General features: G+C 39.9%; 2 protein-coding genes across 6 annotated transcripts; one reads left to right on the top strand and one right to left on the bottom strand.

Annotated features, from left to right (window-relative positions):
- The first annotated feature begins 449 nt into the window (after positions 1 to 449).
- dtymk (deoxythymidylate kinase) lies at positions 450 to 3,457 on the top strand. Its single transcript, XM_022759315.1, has 5 exons — positions 450 to 683; positions 810 to 918; positions 2,440 to 2,530; positions 2,640 to 2,837; positions 2,928 to 3,457. The coding sequence occupies exons 1-5, from the start codon at positions 458 to 460 to the stop codon at positions 3,036 to 3,038; spliced, it is 735 nt and encodes a 244-aa protein (XP_022615036.1). The 5' UTR covers positions 450 to 457; the 3' UTR covers positions 3,039 to 3,457.
- A 102-nt stretch (positions 3,458 to 3,559) lies between these two features.
- Positions 3,560 to 11,754, bottom strand: atg4b (autophagy related 4B cysteine peptidase). 5 transcript variants are annotated; one of them, XM_022759313.1, is made up of 13 exons: positions 11,697 to 11,754; positions 9,069 to 9,170; positions 8,868 to 8,939; positions 8,648 to 8,746; positions 8,411 to 8,512; positions 8,236 to 8,308; positions 7,389 to 7,468; positions 6,496 to 6,683; positions 4,776 to 4,854; positions 4,475 to 4,620; positions 4,276 to 4,332; positions 4,043 to 4,136; positions 3,560 to 3,934 (listed from the first exon to the last, which is right to left on the bottom strand). In XM_022759313.1, exons 1-13 carry the CDS (start codon positions 11,704 to 11,706, stop codon positions 3,861 to 3,863), a joined length of 1,176 nt encoding a protein of 391 aa, XP_022615034.1. In that variant the 5' UTR covers positions 11,707 to 11,754; the 3' UTR covers positions 3,560 to 3,860. The 5 variants fall into 5 exon arrangements, with proteins under 5 accessions (XP_022615034.1, XP_022615033.1, XP_022615032.1 ...); XM_022759312.1 differs by having other exon boundaries at positions 3,560 to 3,952; XM_022759311.1 differs by having other exon boundaries at positions 8,236 to 8,335.
- Positions 11,755 to 13,175: the final 1,421 nt, after the last annotated feature.

The raw sequence follows: 13,175 nt of genomic DNA on the forward strand, positions 1-13,175 counted from the left end.
ATCTTTCCCCTTAAATACATGCTAACAAATAGGGAAATAACCCTCCAAAAAACAACACACAGCCACCTTTCATTAAAATTAAATTTAAAAAGTATATAAACACCAGCAGCTCCTTTTTGTAAATTCAGCACTCTATACAAGTGAATTTGTGTTAGTGTTAATGGAGTGTGCAATCAAAATCAATAATATATGGGAAAGACACGAATAACATAATAATAATAATAATATTAAATGTCTTCAATAATGTAATTATAAAATGTAATTATGTTTTCTAAATTACCTAAGGGGATTAAACTGTCTTAGTTTTAGCAAGGTGTACCTAATAAACCCACGTGTATTTGTTATTCTCTTCTCCCGCTGGTTTAAATAAAGTTATTACAAAATGACGAAACCGGAAGTGCGACTTAACTTCCTTGTTGGCATTTAGTTTCAATAATAAAAAAAAAAAAGGCGGTAAATGCTGGTGACGCGCATTCTTCCCTTCCGTGGAGCTAGGACAGCTCGTCTTTGTCTCTGTAAACTCCACGACAGCGCTGGTAAACAGTCGGGTGTCATGGCGGGTAAAAGAGGAGCGCTCATTGTGCTGGAGGGGGTGGACAAAGCCGGGAAAACGACGCAGTGCAACAAACTAGTCCAGGCGCTACAACAAAGTGGACAGTCCGTGGAGATGATGAGATTCCCCGGTGAGACGGGACACTGTCTCAATCGCTTTGTACCAGTGTTTGTCTGTTTGAATGCTCCCGTCCAGGTGTGTGGGTGAAGGTAGGACACGTGACCGCTGTGTAACTTGCTGTGATTTCTTGGTGCAGACAGGACCACAATAATTGGACAGCTGATCAGCGCCTACCTGGAGAAGAAGAGTGACCTGGAGGACCATGTCGTGCACTTGCTGTTCTCTGCAAACCGCTGGGAGATGGTGTAAGGCCCCCTGCATTTATTGTGCGACGAGACACTGTTTAAAACACGTAAAGTCTTACATTCAAATGTTATTGTAAAGTGAAAATAGTGTTTAAGTCGACAGTGGATTGTATTACTGCAGGTATGTCATAGCAGGAACATCACAGGTGTGTTAAATAAACATGCCTCCACTACAGTTAGGGTTCTAGTTCTACCCACAATGTCACAGCTGAAACACGCCCAGTGATCAGAGTCATCAGCTGACGTTTAAGGGACAGCCCTGGTTTTTCTTTTTTTGTGGTATCAAGCCATTCACTGAGTTCTGGGTTTATTTAGCCTGGTAATTGAGGATGTGCGTTTAAAAGTTAAATTTCATACGCTTAATAGCAACAAAAGCAATTCCATTGGTGCCCCATTGTGTTAATATGAGGGCAGAAGTTTCAGAGGAATATATATCTATAACTGCATCAATTAAAAAAACAAACAAAAAAACAATTCAGGATAAAGGAATAGAATGTGTTTTTATGTATTTTATATATATATATATATATCATGAATAAACTGACCCTTTTTAATGTTTAATGTACTTTTGCCCGAAGTTGCTCGATCAGACTCCTGCTCATTTAAACCTTGAGCATCATACCACTTCTGTGTCTGAAAATAAGGTCAGTTACACTAGAGTTCTATTTGTTGGGTGAAATGCACTTTATTTTTATGCATTCTGGTATTTCTGTTTTTATATAACTATTGCAGTGGTTGTATCTTATTCAGCTCAGTGGATGTTTTGCATGTAAAGCACGGACTTAAATGGAGTATAAATAATAAAAGTCTAACAAAATGTAAGGTAGGAATAAATATTATGATATTCTGTATTTTGCTTATAGTCGGCAAATAACATGAAAATACCGAAACCAACAATTAACTGATCCGACTGACAAGTTTTGTCTGTGTCGTCAAATCCTCCTATAATTCATTACTCTGTTGTTGTCCAAAACCACGAGCCACAGTATTGCACATTACCATGACTACAGCACTGTAGATGTTTGTTGTTTTGTTTCGTTTTTTTGGTCGACCCCTAACATGCCATCCTGGTGCAATAAATAGTCCATGACAAAAGCAATACTTATTCCTGTTTGAGTAATGTTTGCTAAAGGCTACAGTGGCCAGATGTTTATTTTGCTTTTAAAAAAAAAGAAGAAAAAAAAAGTATGTACATGTGATCTTTTTTACATGAAAGTTTTTAAATGGATTTGGAGCCTAGAGCCACAGACAGGCTGAGGAACATATTAAAGACAAACTCGAGAACACAGTGATGGTTTGGTCTTTTTATGAGATTCGTGGAAAACAAAACAAAAAAAAAATGGAATATCACCAGCAACGTTGTTTAGAAAAGCACACAACTTTGTGTAAATCTTCTTAACAATTTCTTTCTGCAGGTAACTCTTTTAACAATAATCCACACTCAGGTGGGGGTGGGGGAAGGTGTATATGTTTTAGCCTGAATTTTCTTGTGCAGCATAGTAAAATTATTCTCACCCATAGACCTTCAATGAAGAAGAAGCTGGAGCAAGGCACCACTCTGGTTGTAGACAGGTATGCCTTCTCTGGAGCTGCTTTCACCAGTGCCAAGCCGGTGAGTCTTTTTTTAGCCGTTCAAACTCTGCATCCATCATCATCATCATCATCGTCATGTCGGTTATGAGAGGAGCAACAGCTAGCTTGACTTGCTCCGTCCTCTCCAGGGGTTCTGTCTGGACTGGTGCAAGAAACCTGACGTGGGACTGCCAAAGCCGGACCTCGTTATGTTTCTACAGCTCAGCCCTGCTCAGGCTGCTCTCAGAGGCCAGTTTGGGGAAGAGAGATATGAGATCGACGATTTCCAAAGAACAGTTCAACAGAAATTTGATCAGCTGATGAAAGATCCCTCAGTCAACTGGCAGGTACGAGATAATTTATTCCCAGGTGACATGTTAAATAAGATTAAACTGATCGTATTCAATATATGTTGTCATCTTAATCGTCTGTTCTAGGAAATTGATGCTTCTCAGAGTATTGAGGATGTGCACAGGGAGATCACCACCCACAGCCTTAATACTATCAACACAGCTCAGAACCTGCCGCTTGGAGAGCTATGGAAGTGACCGCATGCCAGTCTGGGTGAAACCGCTGTTACAGGACCAAGACACTCTGTGATGCAAGATTTAGTTATTTTTGTACATTATTTGCTATAATAACTAACTCATTCTTTTGCACACTACACATTGTTTAGCCCACTTGCCATATTGTTTATGCGATATATTTTTTTAGACTGTCTTGAAATCGAAGAGAGAGATTCAGTTTTCAAATATCAGATTTGGATTTTATTTTTAGTTTTTAATCTCTTACATGTCTATTGTTCTTTCACCTGTCTAGATATTGTGATTAAATAAATAATCTTCAAATGAACTAGTGTATATGTTCAGACTTGGCAAGGATACTTTGCATGAACAATTAATACAACTTGTCTGCAGATTTGACTAAATTTGGTTTCATTACAGGCTGTTACAGACTTCAGTTATTAGTGACAAACTGCGCAAGCCATGGGCATTATGAACCATTGTGTTCTATACAACAGAAAACTGTTATGGCAATTTTACTTATGGAGTCAGGGAAAGGCACCATATCACTTCAGAATAAACATTTAAAGTGTTAAGACTCAAATGGAAACACATGTATGTGAAGATGTGCATACAGAATTTATCCTGAGCTCCTGCTACGGCTTCCACCAGGCAGTCTCAATGTTGGATACAGAGCAATCAGAGGTTGAAGAACACTGTGTGACACACTGACTACACCATTGGAGCTGGATTGGCTCAAGAGGTCTCCAAATAATGTTCCTCCTCTCAGGCTTCCCTTCTGATACAGAGAAGAGACAGAGTCTCTCGCCTGCTGTCGAGAACAGTAAATCATTGTTCATATGTTCCTCACAGGGAGAGGATCTCAAACTCTTCGTCTTCTGAGTCAAAGAACCGCTCCAACCGGTCCGAGTCCGAGAAATCTGCGAAGGAAAGGGGATCAACACATAAAAGAAAAAAAAAATGTTTTCATTAACCAATTTTTTGGGGGGGGGTAAAATATGTTGCCAAAAATGTGCAGTGTTATTTACCAGGAGTAAGGTTAAGGGCATCCACGCTGACCATGTGAGACGGCTGACTGTCTACTAGTTCAAACATGGGCAGGCCCCCTCTTTTGCAGGACAGCTAGAAGAGGAAGACATTTCATCATTTCATCTACAGATTCCTCTAACGGGAAAGTGATGATTTTGTTTGGACGGGTCAAGGGAACAACAGAGGAGCAGTGTTCACACACACACACACACACACACACACACAAACATACCCTTCTTAAGCGCATACACCAGTCATCAAACTCGTCCTCTGTTCTGCAGAAGAAACCCTGGCAGAAACCAGAAAAAACAATTGGCTATGGAACATCTGACTAAAAAGTTTTTTCTGCCTGCTCACAATCACGATTAACAATGGGCTTTAGTTTGGGACACAAAAGCTCTGTGCTATAAAATCCCCCCTGCCATTCCTACCGCTGCGATGGATGGGTCCAGCTCACAGATGTGCATACGACAGGGTGGGTGCTGACAATGGTACGTCTCATCAGGGACCTGGCTGTCTTCACACGGCTCCACTGCAGGCTGTGTGGTGTGTGGGTCTAAATAGATGAGTTCCTCTCCTGACGACGGGGAAAAAAACAAAAAAAAACAATGGCATGTTCAGAAACAGATTGGACTTGTCAAAATAAAATTAATATGGTGAGCATGAGTTTGCTTGGGTGGGTGGGTGGGTGGGTTTGGGTGTTTATTTCACAAACACAGAGACCAGACATACCGACATAACCAATGAAGTAATGGGCACTGTTGGGTTTTCCCCCAATAACACCCAGGGACTGAGGCAGCATGAAGCATTGCTGTAAAAAGAGACAAGAGGGTTTATCTCACCCCAGCTGTAGCTGAATTTGCCTCAGTGTTAATTTAAGCACCAGTTTTACATTTTTTTTTTTTTACCCAATTTATCACAAACACACATACTTAACTTGCTCCCAACAACTTTTTTCAAGTGTAACTTTAATTCTCTTTAACCCTCAAAAGAGATTTTTGGCCCCTCGGGGTCGGTGAGAACAACCTGTGAACACGACACTGACATATCACTTTATGAAGTTGATAAGGTGAAACTTATTACACGTTAGCTGGAATCACGTTTTATAGTGGGGCTGTCAACAAATATTCTAAATTAGAAAACACATTTGACTGAGAAGAAGCAGTACCGCGGCTGTCTGCCTCACGGGGCCGCTGCACTGAATGCATGACGGACAGGAGTCACACCGTGTCACTTTCACTGTTTGAAAATGAAATGTAGGTCAACAACTGTGTGGTAGAGAATTCACAACCCAACTCGACCGCAGAGAGAGTGCTTTACATTCACACCTCGAAAAGATGCACCCAAATAAGAAGCTTTACAAAAAGTTAGGTGCCTTGTTGTATTGGTTGTATTCTTATGGTCATAATGTAAAAAAATAAATACTCAAATGGTTCAAACCTGTGTGTGTGTGTGTGTTCTTTTTTAGAAGGAATAATCTTATTCCATTTTTGAAAATGTTGACAGCGCTAGTTTCTTGCCACCTGATTATCATATGTCCAATATTCACTCTCTCTCTCTGTAGGTCTGGTTTGGGCTCCACCAACTCCTGAGAAAAATATCTGGCTCTTTAGCTGCTAAATGCTAACTTTACCAAGGCTAACTTTATTGTTGTGGGGTGGCCAGTTGGTGTACAGTGGATTTTTGAAAAACTGCTGCGGCTGAAAACTTTACTATGTGAGTGGTGAGATTGAGTAAAGTTTAATTGAAATGCTATAAAGCTGTAGAGCTGAGGAACTGCAGATACTGGTGATAATTCTCTGTGAGCTCGTCACTTCAAACAAACTTTTACACGTATAAGTGGCCATGTTAATATACATTATTGATTATAGCTGCTTTACGGAAGTTGCCATATCAGTCAGACGCTCCAGTTTCCATTGTGGACACAACACTACAGGGTATCTTGAATTGTAGGTTGCACATGTTATGACACCCCTGCATCACCACAATCTAACTTGTGTCTGTATTGATGCTTATTTCTCACTTGTTATCCACTGAGAAGCTGATAAAGCAACATCAAGATCGTGTTCAGACCCAGACTAAATAATATTTGAAGCCAATCACAAATAAAGAGCTGTGCGCAGTTAAGTGCAACTGCTGACCACATTTCCTCAAACTCTGAGTAGCATGTGTCTGCAAACCGACCACAATTACATAATCACAGAGATCTGGCAAAGCATTTAAGAGCACAGACTTTTTTCACCATAGTATGTTATTGTAGTGTGGTACTGAACACGGACTAATTTGAAGTCTGCATTATATCACCACACATGACTAATGTAACTTTGACAACAAGTAACCGAGTAAATTCACTTTTGTAATTTAAAGTCCCCCATCTCCCATAGCAACCTCATGAGACTGACGAGTAATCATTTTAATACACAGTATGGATACACACACTGAAGTATCTCACCTTGAGGGTTTCAATGTAGGCCTCATTTATATCACTCAGGCCCAGCCTGAGGGGGATGAGCAGTACCAGAGGTTTCCAGAGAGCCGTCTCCTCCTCAGCCAGGGCACATGCGCCCTCAAGGCAGCCGTTGAGCTCCCCCATTCCCTCTGCTTCTCCTGCAACATCCAGCCAGGGCATACAGAGACGCTCTGCAGTGAAAAAAGAAAAGAAAAGAAATAAACACTAAATTATTTACAATGAATTATTTTTTTTTCTCTGAAGTCTGGTGAATGTTGTTTGACATTGGCCTTCACAGAGGCCTGAGCTCTACCAAGTGCATTTTCAAGAGTTTCCAGAGAAACTGATGAAAGAGTCCAAACTGTCAGCATGTTAACGACAGTGAAAAAAAAAAAAAAATCCTGGATCTGCCACTTTTAAAATTTAATGGGCTCTTTCCTGGCCCATGCTCCATCTCTCCACCAGGTTTGGGGCAAGTTGATTCAGTACTTTTTTTTTTACAAGACATTGCTGACAGACACATAAACAAACCAACCAACAAACAAAGAGATAAGTGAAAACATAACGTCCTTGGTGAAGGTAATTGCTACTGTCTGTTCTGTACAACAAGAAAAACATGTCTTAGTTTCTGTTTGTTGTCTTTGTAAAAGAAACTAGACAGAACCAGAATAGCTTCAGGTCATGCAGTAGACTCAAGACGGAGAGGGTTGAGACAGACGTGCTCTGGAGTAAAATACTGACACACAGCACTCGGCTACTTTACTTTTCAATCTGTGCACACTCCATAGTTTAACCTGGTGTACAAGCACTTGAGTGACATTTGAACTGCTTATGCTAATGAATGATAACAGGAAAAAAACTCTCAAACACAAAGTTGCAAACACAGCTGCACTCACTGATCTCCTCGATGACCACAGTGTTGTCCATCGCCACGTGTACCACTAATCTGCTCCACGTATCAAACACTGCCAGCTTCCTGAGAGAGGGACGGCACATTGAAACAGTCACACCAAATTTGAAGGCTACTCCTCAGAGTAAAGAATCTGTCTTTAATTGTTTGACAGTGTGAAGTCAATACATGCTGAGAGTGGAAAAAGAGAGACAAGGACATAAAAAAATGATGCAATACAAACAACTGAGGATGTCACAGTGTGCGTCTGAATCACACTGACTGAACATCTGCTCTACAGAAGAAAAGTTTTACAATGACATTTATTGATTTGGCAGATGCTTTTGTCCAGAGATTCTTGTTCATGCAGCAGTGTCAACAAATGTGGCTTTTCTGTTCTGTTATAAAGTTTTATAGAGTAATGTTTTTACATGTGCATCCTGGTGTTGTTTGTATTGTGCTAGAGCACAAATATTTTGAGAGGAAGGAAATGCATTCAACACATTTGTTTGAGCTCACGGATAAACAACCAAATAACAATGAATTTTGGTGAGATACACTGAATATGTAACATAGCTGTTTGTTTTTAGGACATCTCTTCAGGGCACTCTTAATCTTTAAATTATAAAGCAAAAATGCCAATAATTCATGGGTTCCATGCCTCTCAATGTGAGGATTTGCAGTATTTGTGTTTTATATTACTGTAAATTGAATATCTTTGGGGTGTTGGACCAGGCCAAAACAAGCTATTTGAAGACTGCTGGCAGGTACTTTTCACCTTTTTCCAACGGTAGAAATAAACAATACAGTAATGTGGAAACAAACAGACCTTGCATATTCTTCACAGTACTTACTTAAGAACCTGGGCGACTGTGTTTGGTCCATACCACTGGCCTATAGGCTTTCCCTCTCCAACTCCCATTTGGGCTGCAGCATTTAGAGACGTAAGAACAACTTTATGCAAAGTGTTTCAGGACTGCCTGAGTGAGCTCTTGATATAATTGGAAGGGTTTGACAGTCGCTACTTACCAATTTGATGGATGGAATAATAGCTGTCTTTTTTGTCAATGAAGGCGTTGAGAATACTGATGTACTCTTCTCTTTGTTTCTGGTCTCTGGCCCATCTCCAGTCTGAGAACAAAAGACCAGTTATGAAGCCTGTGTAAAACAAGCTCTGTTTTGCTATAGTCTACTCACTGGAGAAGAGCCATTAGTGTCACACACGATATCGATATCTTTGTTTTTGGATTTTTAAAGTTGTCTTACCTCTGCCTAAATGTCTACACACCAAGGCCTCGCCCAGGATCATCTGTCCGCACCGTAACATACATCCCCATCCCGTATCTGATGTTGGTCCTGTCCCACCTGTAACACATTCAACAATCACCCACAGGATCGCTTTTGTGGCTGGAAGTGAAACCCCAGATGACTTATCAACGGAAGCCGAGGAGTTCAACCAAAACACGGATTTGTTGTTTTCACTTACCAATGGGGGGGAAGTTTTTTCTGTATGTGAACCACAGTCGTGAAGTGACATCTGATAAAATCTCATCTTTCTCTACATGAGGAGCAGAAATCACCATGTTATCATACATCCAAATAGTAAAGTGTATACCTGCTAATATGACTCTTTGTAACTGAAATACTCCTCTCTTTCTCACATACACGTCATATTCCACAGTCCTACCTGTGAGTGCATTGTATTCTTTCCCTAAGATCCACACAGGCTCTGAGGTCTCAGGAAAATCTTCAAACTCTCCAAAGCGAAGTGTGTCGTATGTCAAGGTAGCTGCGAAAAAAGACATGTCAGTTGTAAGCCTTTGAAAAATTTCAAGGGAGAAATTGCTGGGGGTTATGTTATTGATCACTTGCAACTTGTTGCACTTGAAGCTATCTGTAAGGGAACACAGATGGAGTATCCATTAGTTGCTTGAGAAGAATTCCAGGAAGTATGTTCAATATACTGTACACGTATCTCTACAAACTATCCAGCATTTTAATCCCCATGCCTCTTAACCTGGGTCATGTTGTATATGCAATGGAGCAAATGAAGGAGGAATCTTCCTGTGGGATAAAATAAAGTATCAAGTTTCAAATTCTGGCCAAATGCATTTCATTGGGAAATGAACAGACCTTATAAACAAGCTCCACTAAATTAGGGAAAGCTCAAATTATAGTTAAAAGGACTTGTAAAGAATTTAGTGTTATACTTGCATAACGCTGGAGTGACAAACAGACTTATAAAAGAATGGTCAAATTTGTTGTGACAGAGGCCAAAATATCCTGACTTTCAATCCCTAGTACAGGAAAAACAAAAAAATGCTAAATCCTGTCAAACTTCACAGCCACATTTTGTAATTTGTAATTTTTTGTAATTTTTTCAGTGGAGTGTCCCTTTAATAAGAAGGGGTACATAACAATATGTACAAAAAATATATCAAATCAAACAAATATTTCACACATATCAGTATCTGAAAAAAAGTCTCCTTTGTGCAAGTAAGAAAATATGCATGTAAGTGGTTTCAAGAGAGTGTGGTGCCAAAAGGTAATCACAGTAACAGACTGTTTGCAGACTTGTCACTGGAAGCACTGGGCGCAAAGCCAAGTATATAAAACTGGGCACATCAGTAATAGACACCATTAAAGGGCACAATTCTCTTAAGACAGAAAAAACATTTCGGCCGGCTGGTGCACTTCGGTAAAGCTGAAAAGATATTAACAGATTCAAACTTTCTGGATAAAAAAAAAACTTAAACGACACCTCTTTCCAACAGTATGAAGGTAGAAAATGAGCTGCAACCTGCTGTCGTCCAAGTTGGAGAAATAACATTAGTATAAAGTGACACAAGTGCGCAGGGACTGTGCAACACTGAAAGGGGATACTACAAAAATATTTAACTCTTATACAGTGTGGTGTCACCACAATCACATCCCACATCAGTGGACCCCTGTTTGGTTGTACTTTGGATAATGTATTTCTTTAGTGTAGTGTAGTGGCACCAATTTTTTTTTTTACTATAACCAACAGGAGACCAATGATGTGAAAAGTGATTTTAGTGACACTATCCTTCATAAAAAGGGGAGTCACTGAATATTTTTCCCAGTAAAAAATCCCCAAAATTATAAAAAAGCACAGTTTTCCCAAAAGGTTATAGTATTACCAACAGGAGACCTCTAGAGGTTGGACTGATTTTTGTGACACTAAAGTGTGAGAGACTATAACTCCTAATAAAAATTCCCCTAAAATTATGAAAACCCATAGGAGCCCATTGATGTATGATGTGATTCTGGTGACACTATATAAGAGTAAACTTACTGAATATTTTTGTAGTATCTCTTTTCGGTGCACATAGAAACCAATGTTATTTCTCCAGCTCGGAGGATGGCTTATTCTGATGAAAATTATGTTGTAGCTCCATGTCTACCTTAGTACTGTTGGAAAAAGGCGTCGTTAAGTTTCTTGTGTTGTTGTTTTTTTCATCCCAGAAGTTGGAATATGTGGATATCTATCCAACTTGACCGAACTAGTAAATGGTGCCGGTAATTAAGTGTTTAAAAAGGTTCATGTTGTTTATGCCAACACATGTAAGACCGCCATAATGTTATCTACAAAACTAACAGACGGGAAAAAGTTGACGAGCTAGCTCACTACGTGTCAGTTACTTGGCTCTGACACAGGAAACTGTGATTTGCAGGTTTAAAGCTAGCGTTAAAAGAAAGAAGGGATATGTTTTCAGTCGAAATAGACGCAAATACAGTATCGCTTTCTCTGTGTGCCATTACGAGTCTTCCTTCATACCATAGAGCCTCTCTCATGGCTAACAGTATTCCCAGTACTACCAGTAACGTAGTGTAACTGATGTGATGGTGACAGTGCATCGACTGGGATGTTCGTCTTGGGCGTAACATAACGTTAGCATAAACAGTCAAACCAAGGACAGGAGGCTCATTATTAAGAGCGAAACTTCATCATAAACACATGTCATTAACACAGATTTCATCTGGACACCGTACAGAAAGTTATACGGCTGTACAACGAACTGTCAAAGCGGGGAAACCACCACATTTAGCAATTACAACAGGCTAACGTTAAGCTAGCAGTTAGCTTTAGTCATCACTTTAGCAGGCTAACGTCACCGAGGCTACAAAGCAACAAGGGTCTGTGTTGGACTGGCGGCTGGAAATGGCAATCCTGTCGTGATAGAGCAGGGGATTTTTTGCCAGGTATGAAATAACGATGCCGTGGTTGCTTTGTAGCTAGACTAGCTTGCTAAGGGAGAGAAAAACTGTTATTTTGCTATAAAATCTCGTTTACCTGCATCCATCCCGACGGTCTTCACCCTATCTTGTTTGTTGTTCTCTGCACTCCGACCCGCTGGACCAATAGGAAGAGAGTTCTGCTTAGGAATTTCGAAAGAGGCGGGACATTTCTCACCACATCCAATAAGACGCGAGAGGTGGGCTTATTTTGCCCCAACCAATCAGTGGTGGCTGACGTATCCATTCCGATGAAACCTGTTTATGGTGCATTCAAGTTACAGATATAAGGAGGTTTAATAACCATGCTTCTACCTTATTTGACCACAAAGCAGTTAATATAAATATTTTTTTCCCATTTAACAAATTCCTATAGCCTTTAATTAGGAAGTTAGTACAAGCCTTCGTGTACATTATCCTCAAAAATCACGTCTTCTTCATTCAGAATTGTAAACAAACTCATTTGATCAGTAATGGCTGCCCCTAGAATTTTAAGTGACATTTAGGCCTACAGGCAGAAGCTGGGTGGATGGGTGAGCATATTCATCAAAGTTTCTTCGCTTAGAAAAATCCAAACTGAAATAAATCTATCAGTAAACCATGAAGTATGTAATTTAATTATTCTAAAAAGATTGATACGAATTATTCAGTTCTTACAGTAAACTTTACTGATTCAATTTCTCAAAAGAAAAACAAAACAAACAGCAAAGTCTAAACTCCATTAAGAACTGCAATATAATAATATCCATAGTAAGAGATAGGATATCAGTGTAAGGGTGAAGTGTAACAGGAATGGTTTGAGATGCAGTGTTAAACACCCAAGCTTCAGTGGGGGTCAGCAGTTTACAAATAAACTATACAGGAGGATTATTACTCATATTTAGTCATAAGTCATTAAGTACTTAGTTAGAAAAATGAGGTGGACAATGTCTCACGGTGGTTGGAGACGTGTCTGAACATAACGAATGCAGATGCCTCCACACGGCTTCACTGCATGGTACAATTAAGCAATTACCATCCAGTCATGTACTGTGGCATGTATGAAAATGCTGAGCAGGCCCAGGTGATTCAGATTTTTTTTTTATCGAGATGACAAGAGGAAAAGATTTATCTTTAAGGAGGGTCCATTGTTGGGGCACAGATGGCACGAGCTTCAGGCACAAAGACGGCTCAGCTGGAGAGTGTTTCAGTAGAAACTGGGACTAAAGTGAGATCTGCATCTCAGTAAATAGGGATGAAAATTGTTGAACCGTGATGCTCGTGCATTAGTTCAGTATGTAAGGAAAAAACAGAAGAACAGCTCTTCTTCAGTTGACTGAGAATGTCAATGCACAACGTGATAAGACTGTGTCAGCAACAAGTCATAGAGAAGGATATTATAGGAGCGTCGCAGTGCATGAATCCCTCATTACTTGACCCCTGAAGTGAGGGGATCCAGTGGCTCTGTCATGTTGTGGGGATCATTGTGCTGCCATCTTGTCCCCTCAGAGAGAATGCTCACTGCAAATCAATACAAACTTACAAATTTACAATTGCA

This window comes from Seriola dumerili, unplaced genomic scaffold, assembly GCF_002260705.1.
Source record: "Seriola dumerili isolate Sdu_G_001 unplaced genomic scaffold, Sdu_1.0 BDQW01000321.1, whole genome shotgun sequence".
Taxonomy (NCBI): Eukaryota; Metazoa; Chordata; class Actinopteri; order Carangiformes; family Carangidae; genus Seriola; species Seriola dumerili.